At 39.0% G+C, this 13,857-nt stretch overlaps 1 protein-coding gene across 1 annotated transcript; it reads left to right on the top strand.

Annotated features, from left to right (window-relative positions):
- The first annotated feature begins 211 nt into the window (after positions 1 to 211).
- LOC133543868 (UBX domain-containing protein 6-like) lies at positions 212 to 11,940 on the top strand. Its single transcript, XM_061888731.1, is given in 12 exon segments — positions 212 to 325; positions 328 to 385; positions 3,650 to 3,804; positions 3,989 to 4,053; positions 4,120 to 4,248; positions 5,418 to 5,515; positions 5,576 to 5,651; positions 6,207 to 6,285; positions 6,345 to 6,564; positions 6,634 to 6,764; positions 9,320 to 9,468; positions 11,483 to 11,940. Coding segments are annotated over 12 exon segments (1,326 nt in total). The 5' UTR covers positions 212 to 303; the 3' UTR covers positions 11,627 to 11,940.
- Positions 11,941 to 13,857: the final 1,917 nt, after the last annotated feature.

Genomic DNA, 13,857 nt, shown 5'->3' with positions numbered 1-13,857 from the left:
TGACTGACTGGATAACGAGTAAATAGATTAGATATAATTGGGATTGAATTGTATATTTAATCTTCGAATAAATATTTTGGGAAAAGGCGAGTCTGAAAACTCAGTGAGTTTTGATCCTCTATCCGTGAACGCCCCGTCTAAGAAACCTTCCTACCGCACGGTGGCAGCACCTCGACACCACCAGGCGGAAGTAGTATTGTTGTCAACGGAAGTGGTGCTGTTGTCAGCTGGTGGTGTTATTATAATCCAGCAGTCACTTCTTCGGCCTGCTTGCTTTTATTTTATTTCTTATCTTCGGAAAACATGAAGAAGTTGTTGGACGGCATCAGAAGGACTTGACTTTTAAATCTGCGGGTCCTGGGAAGAAGCTAACTGACGACAGGAGGCAAGTTGTTTGCCGGAGATAGACAAACATGACGTTGTTTTTTGCTAGACTTGATATCATATGTGATATTTCTACTGGACGTGATATCGGACTAGACTTGATATCAGATGTGATATTTCTGCTGGACTTGATATCGGACTAGACTTGATATCAGATGTGATATTTCTGCTGGACTTGATATCGGACTAGACTTGATATCCATCCATCCATTTTCTACCATTTATTCTCTTTGGGGTTCACGGGGGGGGGGGGGGGGGGGGGGGTTGCGCTGGCGCCTATCTCAGCTACAATCGGGCGGAAGGCCTTACACCCTGGACAAATCGCTACCTCATCGCAGTAGACCTTATATGTGAAAATTCTGCTGGACTTGATATTGTGATATTTCTGCTAGACTTGATATCAGAGTATGTGATATTTCTGCTGGACTTCATATCAGCCTAGACTTGATATCATGTGATATTTCTGTTGGACTTGATATCAGACTAGACTTAATATATGTGATACTTCTGCTAGACTTGATAACATATGTGATATTTCTGCTGGACTTGATATCAGACTAGACTTAATATATGTGATACTTCTGCTAGACTTGATATCATATGTGATATTTCTGCTGGACTTGATATCAGACTAGACTTAATATATGTGATACTTCTGCTAGACTTGATAACATATGTGATATTTCTGCTGGACTTCATATCAGCCTAGACTTGATATCATATGTGATATTCTGTTGGACTTGATATCAGACTAGACTTAATATATGTGATACTTCTGCTAGACTTGATATCATATGTGATATTTCTGCTGGACTTGATATCAGACTAGACTTAATATATGTGATACTTCTGCTAGACTTGATATCATATGTGATATTTCTGCTGGACTTGATATTAGACTAGACTTAATATATGTGATACTTCTGCTAGACTTGATAACATATGTGATATTTCTGCTGGACTTGATATCAGACTAGACTTGATATTGTGATATTTCTGCTAGACTTGATATCAGAGTATGTGATATTTCTGCTGGACTCTATATCAGACTAGACTTGATATCATTGTGATATTTCTGCTGGATTTATAGATTAGACCTGTTATCAGATGTGATATTTCTCCTAACCTTGATATCATATGTGATACTTCTGCTAGACTTGATATCATATGTGATATTCTCTGCTGGACTTTTATGGGCACAATAGTTTACTCCCATTAGCTACAATGTTAGCCACCTCCCACTTGCCGTATTTTACAACCTAGAATGCATAAAATTAAATTAAAACATGTTTTCTTGTCTTTCATATGGATTGTGCTGGATTTGATATCGGACTAGACTTGTTATCATGTGATATTTCTGCTGGGCTTGATTTCGGAGTAGCCTTAATATATGTGATATTTCTGCTGGACCTGATATCAGACTAGACTTGATATCAGATGTAAAATTTCTGCTGGACTTGATATCGGACTAGACTTGATATCATGTGTGATATTTCTGCTGAACTTGATATTGGATTAGACTTGATATCATATATGATACTTCTGCTGGACTTGATATCAGACTAGACTTGTTATATGTGATATTCTGCTTGATATCAGACTAGACTTAATATCATATGTGATATTTCTGCTAGACCTGATATCAGACTAAACTTGATATAATATGTGATATTCCTGCTGGACTTCATATTAGTCTAGACTTGATATCATATGTGATATTTGTGCTGGACTTGATATCGGACTAGACTTGATATCATATGTGATATTTCTGCTGGACTTGATATCGGACTAGACTGGATATATGTGATATTTCTGCTGGACTTGATATCGGACTAGACTTGATATCATATGTGATATTTCTGCTGGACTTGATATCGGACTAGACTGGATATATGTGATATTTCTGCTAGACTTGATATCGGACTAGACTTAATATCAGATGTGATATTTCTGCTAGACCTGATATCAGACTAAACTTGATATAATATGTGATATTCCTGCTGGACTTCATATTAGTCTAGACTTGATATCATATGTGATATTTGTGCTGGACTTGATATCGGACTAGACTTGATATCATATGTGATATTTCTGCTGGACTTGATATCGGACTAGACTGGATATATGTGATATTTCTGCTGGACTTGATATCGGACTAGACTTGATATCATATGTGATATTTCTGCTGGACTTGATATCGGACTAGACTGGATATATGTGATATTTCTGCTAGACTTGATATCGGACTAGACTTGATATCATATGTGATATTGTATGTGATATGGGATGGCATGGCGCAGCGGTAGAGTGGCCATGCGCGACCTGAGGGTCCCCGGTTCAATTCCCACTTAGTACCAACCTCGTCACGTCCGTTGTGTCCTGAGCAAGACACTTCACCCTTGCTCCTGATGGGTGCTGGTTAGCACCTTGCATGGCAGCTCCCTCCATCAGTGTGTGAATGTGTGTGTGAATGGGTAAATGTGGAAGTAGTGTCAAAGCGCTTTGAGTACCTTGAAGGTAGAAAAGCGCTATACAAGTACAACCCATTTATTATTATTATTTATTATATTTCTGCTGGACTTGATATCGGACTAGACTTGATATATGTGATATTTCTGCTGGACTTGATATCAGACTAGACTTGCTATGTGATATTTATTCTGGCCTTGATATCGGACTAGATTTGAAGTAATATGTGATATTTTTGCCGGACTTGATATCAGAGTAGACTTGATATCATATGTGATACTTCTGCTAGACTTGATATCATATGTGATATTTCTGCTGGACTTGATATCATATGTGATATTTCTGCTGGACCTGACATCAGATTAGATTTGATATCATATGTGATATTTCTGCTGGACTTGATATCGGACTAGACTTGCTGTGTGATATTTCTGCTGGACTTAATATTAGACTAGACTTGATATCATATGTGATATTTCCACTGAACTTGATATTAGACTAGACTTAATATCATATGTGATATTCCTGCTGGACTTGATATCATATGTGATATTTCTGCTGGACTTGATATTGGACTAGACTTGATATCAGATGTGATATTTCTGCCAGACTTGATATCAAGTGTGATATTTCTGCCAGCATGTTGCCGTGTCATGTCTTTCCAAGACTTCTCAGCGGGCCCGTCTAGTTGCTGGCTGGCTAAGGCTAAGTCTGCATTAAGCCTGCTGAGAAGAAGACTTTGCTTGCCAGCTGTGTGGAGGATAAAAATGTGCTCTCCTTGTGTGGGGCTGCAAAGTGGTGCAGTTGACAGAGGCCAAAGGAGCTCGGCTGCCAAGCAGCGTGAAGAACCCAGCGAGGGATCCCAGCGAGCAGGAGCAGCGGCTCTGGCCAGGATTGAACAGCAGCAGCGGCCCAAAGTTCTCACCTCCCAGGACGCCATCAGGAACCAGGGTGACACTCACTGGCTTTTCTGCTCACTCAATAAACAATTACAGATGCTAACTGAATAAAGTAGCTAAGCGACTTGGATCAATTCTAACTGAATAAAGTAGCCTTGCTAACTGGATGAATGCTAACAGTATAAAGTAGCTATGCTAACTACATAACTGCTAAGTAGAAGATGCTGTGCTTGTAGTGAAAAGAGAGCTGGAGGCTGAAGCTGCTGCACTGGCAGAAAAAGACAAGGCAGACACTGCAGAGGTTGGTTGTCTTTTTCCGCTCTAATCCTGTTTTTGGAAGCGCTTGAAGAGTTCTTCGCCTCCACAGGGAACCAACCTGGCCCCAAAAGTGCATCCCTGTTTGTCGGTGTCAGGTGTGTACTTCACCTGCCCGCTGACAGGAGCCACGCTCACCAGGGCGCAGAGGGAAGGCCACATTAAGGAGGCCATCTTAAAGGTGCGTCCTGCATGTTGTACGATTAGGATCATTGATAACAAACATGTGTTGACGTGTTGTATGATCATTAGTAACAAACGTGTTGACATGTATGATCATTAGTAACAAACTTGTTTGTCATGTATGATCAGTAATAAAAAATGTGTTGACATGTTTTATGATCATTAATAACAAACATGAGTTGATATGTATGATCATTAATAACAAACATGTGTTGACATGTCTGATCATTAATAACAAACATGTGTTGACATGTATGATTATTAATAACAAACATGTGTTGACATGTATGATCATTAGTAACGAATGTGTTGACATGTATTATTAACAAACTTGTGTTGACATGTCTGATTATTAATAACAAACATGTGTTGACATGTATGATTATGAATAACAAACATGTGTTGACGTATATGATTATTAATAACAAACATGTGTTGACATGTATGATTATAATAAACATATGTTGACATGTATGATTATTAATAACAAACATGTGTTGACATGTATGATCATTAGTAACGAATGTGTTGACATGTATTATTAACAAACTTGTGTTGACATGTATGATTATTAATAACAAACATGTGTTGACATGTATGATTATGAATAACAAACATGTGTTGACGTATATGATTATTAATAACAAACATGTGTTGACATGTATGATTATAATAAACATGTGTTGACATGTATGATTATTAACAAACATGTGTTGACATGTATGATTATTAATAACAAACATGTGTTGACATGTATGATTATTAACAAACATGTGTTGACATGTATGATTATTAATAACAAACATGTGTTGACATGTATGATCATTAGTTACAAACATGTGTTGACGTGTATGATTATTAATAACAAACATATGTTGACATGTATGATCATTAGTAACAAACGTGTTGACATGTATGATCATTAGTAACAAACATGTGTTGACATGTATGATTATAATAAACATGTGTTGACATGTATGATCGTTAATAACAATCATGTGTTGACAAGTGTGATTAATAACAAATGTGTTGCCATGTATGTTTATTAATAACAAACATGTGATTATAATAAAAGTGTTGACTTGTATGATCATTGACAAACATGTATGATCAGTAATAACAACATGTGTTGACATGTATGATTATGAATACTTACCATGTTCTTAGCGCTTTGAAGAGGATGCAGTGGAAGCGTCTGTGATGATGATCCACACTTTTAACAAAGACAAAGAAAAAGTCAAGGCTGCTGTGGACATCATAAGCAAGTAAGATGAACTCAAAATTCACTCGGAAAGAAACTTATTACCTTTTTTATGTTTTCGCAGGTATGTGGAAAACATTTGTAAGAATCCTTCCGAAGACAAATACAGGAAGCTGAAAGTCAGCAACAAAGTCTTTCAGGTGAGTCTGACACTGCTGCCACCTGCTGGTTAGATAGTGTGATGCATCCTGCTGCCACCTGTTGGTTAGATAGTGATGCATCCTGCTGCCATCTGCTGGTTAGATAGTGTGATGCATCCTGCTGCCACCTGCTGGTTAGATAGTGATGCATCCTGCTGCCACCTGCTGGTTAGATCGTGTGATGCATCCTGCTGCCACCTGCTGATTAGATAGTGTGATGCACACTGCTGCCACCTGCTGGTTAGATAGTGTGAACGTATATAGTGTCATTCTTTTTTTAATGGTGGCGATAAAGAAAGTGTTGCCTTAAACTCACTTACTTCCCAGGGTCCCTGAAGGCAACGCCCCTTAGGCTTTTGCTGATTGGACTGTCATGAGGCCACCCCTTGCAAGCGCTCCCCGTAAAAAAGGCTCGAAAGTCTGAGTCTATAAAAAAAGACAATATATAAAAGTGAAAATGACATTTAACCTGACCAAGCTTTTATTTTGAAATACATTTGTGTTTTCCTACCGCTTTGATAGGAGAGAAGTGATGTTGTGTGCTGCTGCTTGCAGGACAAGGTCGGGGCTGTAGAGGGCAGCAGAGAGTTCCTGCAGGCGCTGGGCTTCACCAGCCACATGCTTCCTGTCGAAGGTACTTTGCCACTTCCAGTGTGGCCTGCCAGGTGTCCTCATGTGTCTCCCGGCGTGCAGAGGCGGAACAAGAGTTCCTGCTGTTGCCGGAGCAGAGCGCAGACGCCCTGGAACTGATGAAGGAACGGCGAGATCGTCTCCAGCGCGGCCAGCCGCTCCGAGCCCAGCTGGACCGCCGGCCTCAAGCTTTCCGAGCGTCAGACCACGCCACGCGCTTCCAGCTGCCGCCAGACTTCTACAACCTGAGCGCTGAGGAGCTGAAGAAGGAGCAGCAGCACAGGTAGACCAGCGCTGTCCCACCCACGTTCTGTGTGGCTGTAGGCAACCTCCGCTCTGTTGCCCTGGTCAGGAGCGATCTGGTGGAGAAGAACTCCATGCTGCGCACCAAAGCCATGAGAGAACGGGACGAGCAGCGAGAGAGGAGGAAGTACAACTACGCTCTGCTGCGGGTTCGACTTCCTGATGGAACGCTGCTGCAGGGTCGGTGATGCAAATATGACACAGTGCAGTGACATCGTCCCCTGCTGACATGTGACACAATTCAGTGACATCGTCAGGTGGTAACATGTTACAAAATGCAGTGACATCAGCAAGTGGTGACATGCGACACGTGACAATGCAGTGACATCGTCACGTGGTGACATTTGACACAATGCAGTGACATCGTCACATGGTGACATTTGACACAATGCAGTGACATCATCACGTGGTGACATGAGACACGTGACAGTGCAGTGACATCGTCACGTGGTGACATTTGACACAATGCAGTGACATGCTGCGACAAGTGACAGTGCAGTGACATCGTCACATGGTGACATTTGAAACAATGCAGTGACATGCTGCGACAAGTGACAGTGCAGTGACATCGTCACGTGGTGACATTTGACACAATGCAGTGACATCATCACGTGGTGACATGCGACACGTGACAGTGCAGTGACATCGTCACGTGGTGACATTTGACAATGCAGTGACATCGTCACGTGGTGACATTTGACACAATGCAGTGACATCATCACGTGGTGATATGCGACACGTGACAGTGCAGTGACATCGTCACGTGGTGACATTTGACACAATGCAGTGACATCATCACGTGGTGACATGCGACACGTGACAGTGCAGTGACATCGTCACGTGGTGACATTTGACAATGCAGTGACATCGTCACGTGGTGACATTTGACACAATGCAGTGACATCATCACGTGGTGATATGCGACACGTGACAGTGCAGTGACATCGTCACGTGGTGACATTTGACACAATGCAGTGACATCACGTGGTGACATGAGACACGTGACAGTGCAGTGACATCGTCACATGGTGACATTTGAAACAATGCAGTGACATCATCACGTGGTGACATGCTGCGACAAGTGACAGTGCAGTGACATTTGACACAATGCAGTGACATCACGTGGTGACATGCGACACGTGACAGTGCAGTGACATCGTCACGTGGTGACATTTGACACAATGCAGTGACATAATCACATGGTGACATGCGAAACGTGACAGTGTAGTGTCACGTGGTGACATTTGACACAATGCAGTGACAATCACATGGTGACATGCGAAACGTGACAGTGTAGTATCACGTGGTGACATTTGACACAGTGCAGTGACATAATCACATGGTGACATGCGAAACGTGACAGTGTAGTGTCACGTGGTGACATTTGACACAATGCAGTGACATCATCACGTGGTGATATGCGACACGTGACAGTGCAGTGACATCGTCACGTGGTGACATTTGACACAATGCAGTGACATCACGTGGTGACATGAGACACGTGACAGTGCAGTGACATCGTCACATGGTGACATTTGAAACAATGCAGTGACATCATCACGTGGTGACATGCTGCGACAAGTGACAGTGCAGTGACATTTGACACAATGCAGTGACATCACGTGGTGACATGCGACACGTGACAGTGCAGTGACATCGTCACGTGGTGACATTTGACACAATGCAGTGACATAATCACATGGTGACATGCGAAACGTGACAGTGTAGTGTCACGTAGTGACATTTGACACAATGCAGTGACAATCACATGGTGACATGCGAAACGTGACAGTGTAGTGTCACGTGGTGACATTTGACACAGTGCAGTGACATAATCACATGGTGACATGCGAAACGTGACAGTGTAGTGTCACGTGGTGACATTTGACACAAAGCAGTGACATCATCACGTGGTGACGTGACAATGCAGCGACATCGTCACGTGGTGACATTTGTGACATCACGTGGTATGTTGTTACAATGCAGTGACATCACGTGGTAACGTAACAATACAGTGACATCGTCACTGGTGACACAACGCACTGACATCACGTGATGACACGTGACAATGCAGTGACATCATCATGTGTTGACATGTGACAAAATGCGGCGACATCACGTGGTCACACAATGCAGTGACATCACGTGGTGATATTTGACACAGTGCGGTGACATCATTACGTGTTGACATGTGGCACAATGCCGTGACATCATCACTGGTGGCACAAAGCATTAACATGTGACACAATGTAGTGACATCATCACTGGTGACACAATGCAGTGACATCACGTGGTGACACAATGCACTGACATGTGACAATGCCGTGACATCATCACGTGGTGACATGTGACAAAATATGGCGACATCATGTGGTCACACAATTCAGGGAAATTATCACGTGGTGACATTTGACACAATGCAGTGACATCATTACGTGATGACATATGACACAATGCACTGACATGTGACGCAATGCAGTGACATCATCACCTGGTGACGTAGCAAAACGCAGTGACATAGCGTGGTGACACAATGCACTGACGTGACGCAATGCAGTGACATCACGTGGTGACAATGCACTAACATGTGACGCAATGCAGTGACATCATCACCTGGTGACATGTGGCAAAATGCAGTGACCTCATCACCTGGTGCCATGTAACACAATGCAGTGACATCACGTGGTGACACAATGCAGTGACATCATCACGTGGTGACATGTGACCGCCCTCAGGGACCTTCTACGCCTGGGAGCGACTCCCTGCGCTGTACGACTTCGTGCGAGACTCCCTGCGGGACGGCTGGCAGCCCTTTGATCTCCTGGCTCCAGGAGGCGTCAAACTGCAGGAGTCGGAAGACGTCGCTCTCGCCGAGTGTAACCTGGTGAGTATCCTTGGAATGTTCTTAACTCCTGTTTGCAAGCCAGGCTCGAATCAATAATAATAATAACAACAATAATAATGATGATGTTGATACAGAGGTCAAAGTAGGTTCATCAACAACCTTCTTGTCTTTTGCTGAGTTGACACACTTAGCTTGGAATGCAGGATTTATTCTCACTCAGCAGAAAATGTTAACAGAACAGCACGGTGGAAGAGGGGTTAGTGTGTCTGCCTCACAATACCAAGGTCCTGTGTTCGATCCTGCGCTCGGGATCTTTCAGTGTGGAGTTTGCATGTCCTCCCCGTGACTGCGTGGGTTCCCTCCGGGTACTCCGGTTTCCTCCCGCCTCCAAAGACATGCACCTGGGGATAGGTTGATTGGCAACACTAAATTGGCCCTAGTGTGTGAATGTTGTCTGTCGCCTTCCGCCCGAATGCAGCTGAGATAGGCTCCAGCACGATCCCGAACGGAACAAGCGGTAGAAAATGTCAAAATATCACTTATCTATATACGTGGTGTGTATACACATACAAGTTGGTATACATTCAATGTACTATAAATACAATAAAGTATACATACTACGTACTGTGTATACTAGGGATGCACCGAATAATCGGTAACCGAATATATTCGGCCGAATATGGCAAAAAAAGCCACATTCGGCCTTCGGTGGAATGAGTTAAATGCAAGGCTGAATAGTGGCGTGTGACGCAATTTTTTGACGAGGTGACGCAATCAACCAACGTGCGGTGACGTTGTAACCCGGCACCTTCGGAAAAATGTCAGCAGTGTGGAGATATTTTAAGGTGTCGGAAAGTGACAAAAGTATTGCAGTTTGCAACGAATGTTCAGCCAAACTGTCTCGAGGAGGTGCCTCGTGGCCGACGTCTTTGAGAGGGCGAAAAAGTTTGCGACTGACAGTGCCAAAAGCAAACGGAATTACAAAGAATGTAATGGAATTTATGGCTTTGGATGAACAACCGTTTAGTGTTGTGGAGGACATTGGCTTTCGGAGACTCATGGAGCACATTGAGCCCCGTTACACAATACCAAGCAGACGGTATTTCTCTGATGTGTGTTCTTTACATTGTGTGTGTGCTGTTTACATTATTAGCCTGTTGTGTAGGCTACCTATATAAGTGTATGAGGTTACAAGCATACACTTATTGAGATTTAGTGGGGCCTCTGTTTACATTATTAGCCTGTTGTGTACCTGTATAAGTGTATGAGGTTACAAGCATACACTTATTGAGATTTAGTGGGGCCTCTGTTTACATTATTAGCCTGTTGTGTAGGCTACCTATATAAGTGTATGAGGTTACAAGCATACACTTATTGAGATTTAGTGGGGCCTCTGTTTACATTATTAGCCTGTTGTGTAGGCTACCTATATAAGTGTATGAGGTTACAAGCACACACTTATTGAGATTAAGTGGGGCCTCTGTTTACATTATTAGCCTGTTGTGTAGGCTACCTATATAAGTGTATGACGTTACAAGCACACACTTAATTGAGATTTACTTGAGCCTTCTGTTTACATTATTAGTTTATCTACTGTGGCTAAGCAGACTTTTGCCAAAAGGACAATAATTCATTTGTTGTGGGTTTATTCACTTTAATGCACTTTATTTTTTTTTGCAATGCATGTTTTGTTTGAAGGCCTAATATGAATGAAAAACTTTGTGCTTTTTTTGAAAAGCAAAGGCTACTGGAATATTAAAAAAATGTCAATATTCAATAAAAATTTACTTTATTTAAAAAACATGTCTAAAAATGTATTCTAAGCTATTTATGCAATATAAAAAAAATTGTGAAAAACTGCATTCATTATTCGGTATTCAGTATTCGGCCAAGCGTTTAAATTTTATTCGGCTTCGGCCACAAATTTTCTTTTCGGTGCATCCCTAGTGTATACTATATTGGATGTATACATACAAGGTAGTATACATATAATATAGAATACATACACGGTGATAGAGTATGAATGTCATACCATGATTGTTTTGTGTCTCAGGTTCCTGCAGCCTTGTTGTCGTTGGCGTTTGACGCGGCCGTGCAGGCGGACATCGCAGCCGTGCAACAGGCCGACGTCGCAGCCGCAGGAGGAAGAACTATCCTAAAAGACCAACTCGTGGAAAGCATTCAGACACTGACCTGAGGATCCCATCTTCATCTCTGGAACTACTTTCCTATCGTCGTTTATGAACGCTAATGTCTGCTAGCATCACACCCGTCTAGGCGGTATATTGAACGTGAGTGAGTCCATGTTTTACATGCACTAATAGTTGCAACAATGACTTCAACACTACACACACCTGACCAGGTAGAAAGAAAGAAAGGAGGGACAAGTGGAACGCCTTTTTCCCGCCATGTCGTGCTGCTGGAAGCAACTTGCTGTCACACATGTTGTCATAAATACTGTAACAAATATTGTAATAAATACTATAATAAATATTGTCATACATACTATAACTAATGTTGTAATAAATACTATAAATATTGTCATAAATACTAAAAACTATGATAAATATTGTAATAGAAATACTGTAATAAATTCTGTATGCATACTGTAACTATTGTAAAATTGTAATAAATACTGTTATGTACTGTCATAAATACTGTAACAAATATTGTAATAAATACTATAAATATTGTCATAAATACTAAAATCTATGATAAATATTGTAATAGAAATACTGTAATAAATGCTGTATGCATACTGTAACTAATATTGTAAAATTGTAATAAATATCGTAATACTATAATGCAATACTGTGTTATATACATAACTACTGTCAAATACTGTAACAAATATTGTAATAAATACTATAGTCATAAATACTGTAACTAATATTGTAATAAATACTATATTCTCAAATACTGTAACCAATATTGTAATACTATAATAAATATTGTCATAAATACTATAACTAATGTAATAAATACTATAAATATTGTCATAAATACTAAAAACTATGACAAATACTGTAATAAATGCTGTATGCATACTGCAACTAATATTGTAAAACTAATATCGTAATGCTGTAATAAATACGGATAACAAAAAAAAGGTTACAAATACTGTAGTACATATTGTAATACTGTAACAAATATTGTCATATATAAATACTGTAAAATATGTCATAATTACTGTAATACATATGTAATAAATAGTATAATGTAATACATACTGAAATAAATACTATAATAACTATTGTAATAAATGCTATAAATATTGTCATAAATACTGTAACTAATATTGTAATAAATACTATAAATATTCTCATAAATACTGTAACCAATATTGTAATAAATACTATAATAAATATTGTCATAAATACTATAACTAATGTAATAAATACTAAAAATATTGACATAAATACTAAAAACTATGACAAATACTGTAATAAATGCTGTATGCATACTGCAACTAATATTGTAAAACTAATATCGTAATGCTGTAATAAATACTGTTAACAAAAAATTTTTACAAATACTGTAGTACATATTGTAATACTGTAACAAATATTGTCATATATATATAAATACTGTAAAATATGTCATAATTACTGTAATACATATGTAATAAATAGTATAATATTGTAATACATACTGTAATAAATACTATAATAACTATTGTAATAAATGCTATAAATATTGTCATAAATACTGTAACTAATATTGTAATACATACTATAATAAATATTGTCAGAAATACTGTAACAAATACTATGATAAATATTGTAATATAAATACTGTAATAAATGCTGTATGCATACTTTGACTAATATTGTAAAACTAATAAATATCGTAATGCTGTAATAAGCACTGTAATAAATACTGTTATATACTGTAATAAATACTGTTAACAAAAAAATTGTAACAAAGACTGTAGTACATATTGTAATACTGTAATAAATATTGTCATACATTTAAATACTGTAAAACATTGTCATAATTACTGTAATACATACGTAATAGTATAATATTGTAATACATGCTGTAATAAATACTATAACGTGTCAAATACTGTAAAATAAATATTGTCAAATACTGTAATACATATGTAATAATTATTGTAATACATACTGTTATAAATACTATAATAAATACTGTAACATATTAGGAATACTGTAATAAATGTGTAAAAAAAAAATGTAATACTGGTAACACTATAATAAATACTATAACAAATATTGTAATAAATACTATAGTAAATATTTAAATATTCTAATAAATATTGTCATAAATCATGTAATAAATACTATACTGCATATTGTCATGAATACTGTAATATGTAATAAATACAAAAATATTGTATTACATACTAAAATAAAATATTGTAATACTATTGTACATATAATACTGTGACAAATATTCCAATAAATA

Source organism: Nerophis ophidion, linkage group LG26 (genome assembly GCF_033978795.1).
Source record: "Nerophis ophidion isolate RoL-2023_Sa linkage group LG26, RoL_Noph_v1.0, whole genome shotgun sequence".
NCBI classification, from domain to species: domain Eukaryota; kingdom Metazoa; phylum Chordata; class Actinopteri; order Syngnathiformes; family Syngnathidae; genus Nerophis; species Nerophis ophidion.
Note: the sequence above shows the minus strand (reverse complement) of the source record. Positions and strands in the feature narration are given on the sequence as shown.